Below are 10,706 nucleotides of genomic sequence, written 5' to 3'. Positions count from 1 at the left end.
GTCCATGTCAGATCCATGTTCTGTGGTCTTCTTTGACGTAGATGGTGTAGATCTTCTGTTGGGCAGCGATTCTTCAGTCTTCCTGTAAAAAATGAGACAGTGATGTTTAGTAAATGGGTGTTACTTTCCTCCTGACCAATGATAAAGACCAATTTCATATTCTTTTTACTTTCATTAGTATAAAATCCCAGGGGTGACCTTGGGACATCATCTTCAGCAGTACAGACAGAATGTCCCACTATGGCATCCCCCCACTCCCCCTGTCACTATTAACACTCCAGTACAGAGGGGTCTGCAGGAATCCCTAATAATGGACACATGTGGCCGTCTTCTACCATTCTACCTGATTTCCATCATGCTCATCATCAACTAAATGTAGCTACTTATTGTTATCTCTATAGGGAGGTATGTTAGGAGGCTGACGGCAGCGATGACTTATGGGTGCCGGTGACTTGTCCTTAAGGTTCCCCTAACGAGAACGATCCTTCAAGGATTGCGCAGGCGCAAACTTGCCGACGAAAATCTCCAAACCTCGCCCGGCATCCAGTGAGGCACGGAGCCAACTGCAAGTCAGCGTAGGGCCGGCATGACAGGGTTAACAGAACCCTGGTAGCTGGGGGGGAGGAGGAGCAGGAGCGGTGGGAGGGGAGATTATATATATCTCCCACCATCCAGTTTCCCGGGCAGGGACCGCACGGTCGCGCTCGTCGCGCCCCCCCCGCAGGTATTCACCCAGCACATCCCCTAGCCAGCAACGGTCGGAAGGCGGCAGGAACAGGGCCCCATCGGGCCCCCCCCCGCAAAACGCGCGGCGGCGGCGGCTACAGGGGTCATTGAGGGCCCGGCAGGGGGGACCAGAAGCACCCAAGGACAGAGGGGGGGACGGCCGTGGGGGCTCAGGTGCGGCGGCCGTGCCCGCCCGACGTGTGGAGCAGGTGGAGACGGGCCCGGTCAGCAGGCCTCGGCGAGAGGGATCCCAGAGTACGGTGGCTAGCCTCTCAGCTGCTTCGGCTAGCCACTTGCAGGAGGCCCAGGCGGTGAGGGGGAGAAGTCAGGAGGAAGACCGCAGCAGCAGAGTTACGCCTGGCAGAAAAGCGCCGGCAAAATCCGCTCACGGGTCCAGGGCCCGCAGGGAGAGTGAATCCGGCCCTGGGCCTTTGGCCGCCGGGACCGAGCTGCCCGGGGGGTCATCATCGGGGGAAGAGGGGTTGTGCGAGGACCAGTCGGAAGGGGAGCTGTCCGGTTCGGAGGAGGAGGTCGTGCCCAGGACGGTGCCCACAGCGAGGGATTCCAGACGATCGGCTGATGGGATTGCTTCCACGCAGCCCGGTAAGTCCTTTTCCATATTTGTTTCAAATTTACGGTGTGATGATGTGGTTGTGGGGGGCCGGGTGGGGGGGCCCGGGATAGGTTGGTGGTGCCCGCGGTGGCTGGGGGCAGTGCGACATCTTCCCAGGTTACGGACGCACAGGTGGGGAATCCTGGGGTGGATGCGGGGTTGCAGAGATTTTTGTCGGGGTTAGAGGCGTTGGTTAGCCAGCTAAAAGGGGGTGACAGACCCCCCGCGGGCCCGACAGCGGCTTGGGGGCCGGGCGGGGGGCTGCGGCGGCTGCGGCAGCTGCCCCAACGGCGGTAGTGGTGACTGAGAAGGAGGCGAACGGGGGTGGCTTGGGGTCAGGGCCGGCGGCGCAGCCGGCAGTGACTGCCGAGCCGGCAGGGGCCACAGGCAAGAAGCGGGATTTGGTGCGGTTAGCGGATGAAGCAAAGGGGCAAGTGTACACTTGTTATGATGCGCCGCTGGGGGCACATTTGAAACAAGAGGTCCGGGAAAAAATTTGGAAGAGCGAATATGTGGAGATATTCACTTTGTTGCCGTTGGAGAAATTTAACTTGGACAGGGTGAAGCCAGAGGACTCCAAAAAGGAGGACGAGGAAAAGCGGAGGTATCGGCTCATACCTCGCACGTTTGCGAATTGGTCGCAGGCTTATTCTATTTTGGCCAGCGTGATTGGCGAGAAGAACCCCGAACACTGTTCGGCGCTCTTCAGCTACCAGGAGGCGATTAGTGAGGCCTATCGGTGTTATGGGGGCACGGGTTGGCTTCGTTATGACGAGCAATTTAGGCAACGCCGGGCGATTAGGCCGGACATTCGGTGGGACGCGAAAGACATTAGCCTTTGGATGCGGCTCATGACGGCTCCGAGGACGTCGGCGACGTTTTTTCAGGGGGGGGCCGGCGGGGCCTCTTCCCTGGGACAGTCGGCCGGAAAGAAAAAGGGGGTTTGTTGGCAGTTTAACGAGGGAAACTGCAAATTCGGAGGGTCGTGCCGGTACAAGCATGAGTGCTCCGGGTGTGGGGGTAATCACCCCTCTTCCCGCTGCTTCAAGCAGGGCAAGGGCCGTTCCGGAGATCCTTCAGGTAAGAGGGAGCACACCGGTGATGGTGAAAAGGATGCTGCCGTTTCTCGGTAGGTATCCGGACAGGGCGGCTGCTCAGCTCCTGGAGGAGGGTTTTACAGTTGGTTTTCGTATCCCTGCTAATTTGACCGTGATTCCGCCAATGTCCGAAAATTTACGTTCAGCTAGGCAACACTCGGAAGTGGTTTCCGAGAAGCTCTGTAAGGAGGTCGGGCTGGGCCGAATGGGTGGCCCGTTTGAGTCCCCCCCGTTAGCAGGCCTAGTGGTTTCCCCGTTGGGGGTGGTACCGAAGAAGGAACCGAACAAGTTTAGGCTCATACACCACCTCTCCTTTCCAAAAGGGGGGTCAGTTAACGATGCGATTAATGCAGAGGATTGTTCAGTGTGCTACACTTCGTTTGACGCGGCAGTGAGTTGGGTTAGGCGGTACGGCCGGGGGGCGTTGATGGCCAAATCGGACATCGAGGCGGCCTTCCGGCTGTTGCCGGTGCACCCGGACAGCTTCCGGTTGTTGGGGTGTCACTGGGAGGGTGAATTCTATGTGGACAAGTGCCTGCCCATGGGTTGCTCGGTGTCCTGCGCATTATTCGAACAGTTCAGTTCTTTCTTGGAGTGGGTGGTACGAGACATGGCGGGGGTGGATTCGGTTATCCATTATCTGGATGACTTTCTCTGCATTGGCCCGGCGGGGTCAAGGATTTGCACGGTTTTGTTATCTACGTTGGAGCACATAGCGGAACGTTTTGGGGTACCACTGGCGCCCGACAAAACGGAAGGGCCTAGGTCGGTCATTCAGTTCTTGGGCATAGTCATCGATTCCGAGGCTATGGAATGCAGGCTGCCGGCGGACAAGTTGGAGGGCCTCAAGGCGGAGGTCAGGGGTATGATTGGCATGCGTAAGGTACAGCTGCGAGCGCTGCAGTCGCTCTTGGGGAAGCTTAACTTTGCCTGTAGGATCCTCCCGATGGGAAGAATTTTTTGTCGGCGTCTGTCGGCCAGCACGGCGGGGGTTAGGTTGCCCAACCACTATGTAAGGTTGGTGAGGGAGCACAGGGAGGACCTGCGGGTCTGGCACTCTTTTCTAGAGGCCTTTAACGGAAGGGCATTGTGGATGTCCGGCCCGGTCAGCAATTTTGACCTAGAGCTGTATACAGACGCGGCCGGGGGGTCGGGCTTTGGGGCCTTCTTTCAAGGACAGTGGAGTGCTGGCCCCTGGCCTCAGTCCTGGCTGACTGCGGGTTTTACAAAAAATCTGGTGCTGCTGGAGCTGTTTCCAGTGGTGCTGGCGGTTGAGTTGTGGGGCACGTCTTTCCGGGATCGGAAGGTGCGCTTCCATGGGGATAATCTGGGGGTCGTGCAGGTGATCAATCGCGTGACCGCGTCTTCTCCCCCAGTGATTCGGCTCCTGAGACACTTGGTACTTCGGTGTCTGCAGCTGAATGTGTTTGTGTATGCGGTGCATTTACCAGGGGTGGAAAATGTCGTGGCTGATGCTTTGTCTCGGTTCCAGTGGGACAGGTTCCGGGAGTTGGTGCCGGAAGCAGAAGAGCGAGGGGTCCCTTGTCCGAGTGGCTGTGGCAGATTCCATTGGAATCATCTCCACCTGGATTAAAAAATCGGTGAGTGCGGGTACTTGGGCGGCCTATGAAAAAGTATGGTTGGAATGGAGTAGCTTGGTTATGGAATCAGGGGTTCACCTTTCGGGACCGGAGGTGAGGACATTGGTGTGGTACTTTTTGTCCAGAAATATCGAGGCAGGAGTGTCTCAGTCGGTATTGGATAAGAAGTTGGCCGGCTTGGCGTTTTTATTCAAGTGGCAGGGGTTGCCAGATTTTACAAAGGATTTCTGGGTGCGCCAGGCTCTGAAAGGGTACAGGAAGCAAGGGCGGCGGTTGGACACGCGCCGCCCGGTGTCTTTCGACATTTTGAAAGGGCTTATGGATAGGATGGGTACAGTGGGTTCGTCCGGTTTTGAGGTTACATTGTTTCGCGCGGCATTCGCGCTGGCATTTTTTGGGGCTTTTAGGATAGGCGAGCTGGTGAGCCCGTCGAAAATGGTCCAAGGGGGCATGGGGGCATCGGACGTTGGTTGGGCCCCGGAGGGGGTCACGTTGTGGCTCAGAAGGTCCAAAACGGACCAGAGCGGCAAGGGCAGAGCGGTCCAGGTGTTCCCGATCGAAGGATCGGAAATTTGCCCAGTGGGGCTGGTCCGGAAATATCTGGACATCCGCCCGGAGGTGGGGGGCACTTTTTTGGTACACGAAAATGGGGCCCCGCTGTCGAGATATCAGTTTGTGGCGGTGTTCAGGAAGTGTCTGGGGGAATTGGGCCTGGTTGCAAAGGAGTTCTCGGCTCATTCATTTAGGATTGGGGCTGCTACGGAGGCGGCAAGGAATGGACTGGGGGAGGACGCAATAAAGAGCATAGGACGGTGGGAATCGAGGAGGTTTCGTTCATATGTTAGGCCGCAGCTGGTGGCAAATTTGTGTTGAAGGATTGGGAGATGATGTTGGGATAAGGGGAAATGAATTTTGATGACTGTTTGGAAACGTGGGTGTCGCTGTATTGGGGGATGTGTTAGTTATTTGTTGTTGCTTACTGTCTTTCAGGTACTGGACCCTTGTTGGTCTGGATATTGGGCCACTCTTACGTGGTTCGGGGGGAAAAACGGGCGGAGGCGCGCCCGACCGGTTGGCAACTGGGAATTTCGAGACAGGAGGCGAGGGTACGGTGGTTGGGGGTTCCAGGGATGCTATGGAGCAGAGTTGTGCCGGAGGTACACAAATGGGCACGTTTGGACAGACCTCCGGATGTGCTAGTGATTCATGCCGGGGGCAATGATCTTGGGGTGAGATCTATGCTGGAGATAGCGCGGGACATTAAATTCGATTTTCAGCGGCTCCGGTTGTCTTTCCCGGAGGCGGTAGTGGTGTGGTCGGACATGGTGGCTAGGACATCGTGGAGGATGGCTAGGTCGGTGGACGCGGTGAATCGTGCGCGCAGGAAGCTCAACAGGAATGTGGGGCGTTTTGTGCTAAGGAACGGGGGGCTGGTGGTACGGCACCCGGAATTGGAGGTTGACCCTTGGCGTTACCTCAGGAGTGATGGTGTTCACCTCACGGACGTGGGGATTGACATGTGGGCGTTGCGCCTAGAGGAGGGGGTACAGCAAGCGATGAGGGTGTGGAGGTGCGCCCGAAGGTAAGGTGTTACCTTCGGGTGCTGGTGGCGGGTGTTTTTCGGACTTTGCAGGAGAAGATATTACCCCAAAGATGGACACCAGTACCCAGTGGTGGATGGTTTCTGAAGGGGTTTCTAGTTCCCAGTCTACTAATGTAGCTGGAAGGTTGGTGAATTGGGGGCACTGCGGTAAACGGTCGTCTTTGAGCCAGTTTCGGCTTGAGGCCTATGACCAGAGGTTAGGACACCGCAGTGCCAAATAAAGAGTTACAATGTTACAAAGTTAAAATGTGAACAAGTTTAGTGGTTACTGGGTCCTGCAAAGTCCAACACCATTTAGGAGAGGTATTATCTCAGGAATTTTACGTGTTTTGTTGTTATGTTATTGGTTATTTATTATTTAAAGAGTATTTAAAATAAAGGAGGCTGCTACGGCCAGTTTTTACTCCAACATTAAGTGGTGGTCTCATTATTTATTAAGGGGTAAGGTGGGGGTATTAACTGGAAAAGGGTCTTAGCGGTCAGGGTGTATTCTGGTATACCATAGTCAAGTGAGGCACGGAGCCAACTGCAAGTCAGCGTAGGGCCGGCATGACAGGGTTAACAGAACCCTGGTAGCTGGGGGGGAGGATGAGCAGGAGCGGTGGGAGGGGAGATTATATATATCTCCCACCATCCAGTTTCCCGGGCAAGTCAGGCGTGGGGGAGCAAAGTTCCCACCCACCCTCCCTATTTTTGAGGTAGAAAAAATGGACTGATGGTATTTGATAATTTGGTATGTGTTTGGGTGCTGTTTTTGTGTTTGTTTCTTTACAGGTGAGGATTACATCGTCGTGGCAGTGGCGGGTGTTTTTCGGACTTTGCAGGAGAAGATATTACCCCAAAGATGGACACCAGTACCCAGTGGTGGATGGTTTCTGAAGGGGTTTCTAGTTCCCAGTCTACTAATGTAGCTGGAAGGTTGGTGAATTGGGGGCACTGCGGTCAACGGTCGTCTTTGAGCCAGTTTCGGCTTGAGGCCTATGACCAGAGGTTAGGACACCGCAGTGCCAAATAAAGAGTTACAATGTTACAAAGTTAAAATGTGAACAAGTTTAGTGGTTACTGGGTCCTGCAAAGTCCAACACCATTTAGGAGAGGTATTATCTCAGGAATTTTACGTGTTTTGTTGTTATGTTATTGGTTATTTATTATTTAAAGAGTATTTAAAATAAAGGAGGCTGCTACGGCCAGTTTTTACTCCAACATTAAGTGGTGGTCTCATTATTTATTAAGGGGTAAGGTGGGGATATTAACTGGAAAAGGGTCTTAGCGGTCAGGGTGTATTCTGGTATACCATAGTCAAGGCTCATTCTTTAACATCCCCGTGGATTGGAGGATGTTAAAAAAAGAGCCAGGAGGCCGAGCGAGCGGAGCGAGCCGTCCGAGCGAAGCGAGGACGTGTGGTCGACCGGCCACTTTCCTCAAAATCCACGTCTAACTGGATGCCGGCCGAGGTTCGGAGATTTCCGTCGGCAAGTTTGCGCCTGCGCAGTCCTTAACCACTTAACCCCCGAGCCTGTTTTTCAGATTCGGCGTTTACAAGACTAAAACAGTTTTTGTTGCTAGAAAATTACTTAAAACCCCCAAAATTTATATATATTTTTTTTCTAACACCCTAGAGAATAAAATGGCGGTCATTGCAATACTTTTTGTCACACCGTATTTGCACAGCGGTCTTACAAGCGCACTTTTTTTGGAAAAAATTCACTTTTTTTAATTAAAAAAAGAAGACAACAATAAATTTGGCCCAATTTTTTTATATATTGTGAAAGCTAATATTACGCCGAGTAAAATGATACCCAACATGTCACGCTTAAAAATTGCGGCCGCTCGTGGCATGGCGTCAAACTTATACCCATAAAAATCTCGATAGGCGACGTTTAAAAAATTCTATAGGTTGCATTTTTTGAGTTGCAGAGGAGGTCTAGGGCTAGAATTATTGCTCTCGCTCTAACGATCGCGGCGATACCTCACTTGTGTGGTTTGAACACCGTTTTCATATGCGGGCGCTACTCGCGTATGCGTTCGCTTCTGCGCGCAAGCTCATCGGGACGGGGCGCTTTAAAAAAAAATTATTTGTTTTTCTTATTTATTATTATTGATTTTATAATTTTTTACACTGAAATAAAAAAAATTAAAAAATGTATCACTTTTATTCCTATCACAAGGAATGTAAACATCCCTTGTAATAGAAAAAAGCATGACAGGTCCTCTTAAATATGAGATCTGGGGTCAAAAATACCTCACATCTCATATTTAGACTTAAATGCAAGAAAAAAAAAAAAATTGAAAATTTGTCATTTAAAAAAATGACAACAAAAAAATTGTCTCTTTAGGACGCTGGGCGGGACTGACGTTTTGACGTCACTACCGCCCAGCAAAGCTATGAGGACGGGTGGGGGCCATCTTGCCCTCGCATCCTCACTCACTAGGAAGCAGCACCCGATCGCCTCCGGTAAGCAGCTACCGACGGCTCCGGTAAGCGGCAGAGGGCGCGGGAGAGCGGCGGGAGGGGGGGCCCTCCCGCCACCGATAACGGCGGTCTCGCGGCGGAGACCGCCATTATCGTTTACCGGACCGCCCACTGAAAAGATGGATACCTCGGTTGTGGCAGCAGCTGCTGCCGTTACCGAGATATCCATCTATAAAAAGAGGACGTATATATACAGTGGGCCGTCGGTAACCGGTTAAAGGAACTTTCTCGTTAAAGGGAACCTTAAGGACAAGTCACCGGCACCCATAAGTCATCGCTGCCGCCAGCCGGAACCATATCGGCAGATCAGATTGCGCCTGCGCAGGAACTTTCACGTTAGCCGGAACCATATCGGCAGATCACCGGCTTCTTAACAACCAGCTAAATGTGCAAAGAACATTGTATATTTCCATCCAGAAATACGGCCCAAATGACAGAAATAGCACATGCCCGATATTAGTGGTTTTAATGAATTGATAACATTTTTAGAAAATACAGCATGTGCTCTTTTACCACAATTTTTGGTGCCATGTTTAGTGAATTGAGCCTTGTATGTCCCGGGGTATATGATGATTGTTTTTTATAATGGTGGTAGATGCTGTGAAATCGGTCTGAAATGGTGCGTTTTATGTCAGTTTAACATAATCTACTTTCGTACCTGTTGTGTTTTGGGTGTTTACAATTCATATCCATTCTGCATGGCTATCCATTCATCGCTGATAAATGAAAACCCAATGAACAGGGCCTGTTCTCTGGCTGAGATAGTCTCTTCTTGATCCGCGATGTCCTCTTCTTCATCCGCGATGGCCTCTTCTTGATCCGCGATGGCCTCTTCTTGATCCGCGATGGCCTCTTCTTCATCCGCGATGGCCTCTTCTTCATCCGCGATGGCCTCTTCTTCATCTGCGATGGCCTCTTCTTCATCCGCGATGTCCTCTTTTTGATCCGCGATGGCCTCTTCTTGATCCGCGATGTCCTCTTCTTGATCCGCGATGTCCTCTTCTTGATCCGCGATGTCCTCTTTTTGATTCATGATGTCCTCCAGATTTAATATTTTCTTTCTTTGATTTCTGTGGCTCTGAAAAAGAGAGAGAGAACAATGAGATCCACGAATGAGTAAAATAAATCCCGCTATGACCTCTGGGGGCCATTTCCCCCTCCATGGGTCATCCAAGCCCATATGACTGTGAGATGTCGGATACCGGCCATCACTGTGCAGAAGCAAGGATCTCGATCTTCAATATTATAATTGTGCAAACTCTCTTCTGAAAGGTTTATATTGGTCCCCTTATTTTACTTGTGTCCCCTGAGCCTTCAGATTGAGAGTCGGGGTGACGGCTCTCTTGAGGTCTGCCAGTGCACAGCCTATCCTATAACGGAGCCCTGAGAGAAATGGGAGTATGTGCAGCGCTCTGTTATTTGATGCTGTCATGCACAATCAGAAGTTGGGAGACAGCGCTGTTGGAGCTTAGGTGACTCCTCCCCCTGGTTCTCAAACTGACGAATCGGATTCCAATAAATCTAATGTGGAAAATGGCATTGCTGCACAATTCTAATAACCGAAGATGGAATAGTTAGACTCTTTCATGAATATGGTCCTGACTGCTTCTCTTTGAGCACAATGGTACATCTCACAAATGTCATTAATTTTCTGATGGGCCCCAGCTGTGTACGGAATCAGATCAGGTGATCCCAAATTTCTACTTACCTTCCAAAGGACAGGGAATGGGGGCTCTGCCTCCCCTGCAGCCAGCTCCACCCAATTTATTTCTTGGAAAAAAGGGTGGTGTTCAATGTCGGCGATGGCTCTTTCACGCTCGTATGCTTGTTTGCTCAGGAGCTATGGGGAAAAAGAGAACATGAAAATATAAGATGACAATAATGGTAGAAAACTAAGAGACCTAAAAGAACTGCATCTTCCACACTCTGTACAGCGCAGGAAATGCTCCACATGGCGCTTTAAGTCTTATGGTGAAAATGTGGAGTCTGCGCGGTGTTCTCTGCATAATGCTGCAAATACTTGCCCATAGGAGGAGTGTGCTGTCATATGACTTATTTCAAGGTCATGTGACCGGTTTCTGCCACCTCCTACTGGATACAGAGTTCTAAAACAAGCAAAGCAAAAAAATCCCATTTATAAAGCAGACCTCTAGTTACTTTCCTTGTCCCGCTGGGACTGTGTCCCTACTTACCTTCTGTAGAAAATCCACCAGGTTGGGGTCAGCGTCATCCGGGTAAAATGGTGTACGAAAACCTACATCGAGTATAAGGAGTGCCAGTTCGTAACCATCGTAGAATGGAAGGGCACGGAAGGCTGCCTTATATAGTACGACCCCCAGGGCGAAATAATCTGCCCGTTGATCATATGGCTCCTCAAAGATCACCTATAGAATATCAGAGAGAGAGAGATGGATTAATTTCCAGCATACATGTACATTGTCTGAGCATATTGTACCAGCAAATCACTGGTCCTTTACTTACCTCCGGTGCAAAGTAATGGACTGTTCCAATTAATCCCTCCACCGTCCGTCCATGCATGCCCGTCACTGACAACCCAAAGTCCGCAATCTTCACATGACCGTTGAGATGAACC

General features: G+C 51.4%; 1 protein-coding gene across 1 annotated transcript; it reads right to left on the bottom strand.

Moving 5' to 3' along the window:
* Positions 1-9,182, bottom strand: LOC120933620 (coiled-coil domain-containing glutamate-rich protein 1-like). The gene is made up of 2 exons (XM_040346923.1): positions 8,772-9,182; positions 1-82 (listed from the first exon to the last, which is right to left on the bottom strand). The coding sequence occupies exon 1, from the start codon at positions 9,144-9,146 to the stop codon at positions 8,790-8,792; it is 357 nt and encodes a 118-aa protein (XP_040202857.1). The 5' UTR covers positions 9,147-9,182; the 3' UTR covers positions 1-82; positions 8,772-8,789.
* Positions 9,183-10,706: the final 1,524 nt, after the last annotated feature.

Source organism: Rana temporaria, chromosome 3, assembly GCF_905171775.1.
Source record: "Rana temporaria chromosome 3, aRanTem1.1, whole genome shotgun sequence".
NCBI classification, from domain to species: Eukaryota; Metazoa; Chordata; class Amphibia; order Anura; family Ranidae; genus Rana; species Rana temporaria.
The sequence above is the reverse complement of the archived record's forward strand: the minus strand, read 5'-3'. Positions and strand labels throughout refer to the sequence as shown.

Excerpts from the sequence above, each read along its gene's own strand:
- LOC120933620 (XM_040346923.1), bottom strand. The coding sequence starts at position 9,146 with ATGAATCAAAAAGAGGACATCGCGGATCAAGAAGAGGACATCGCGGAT.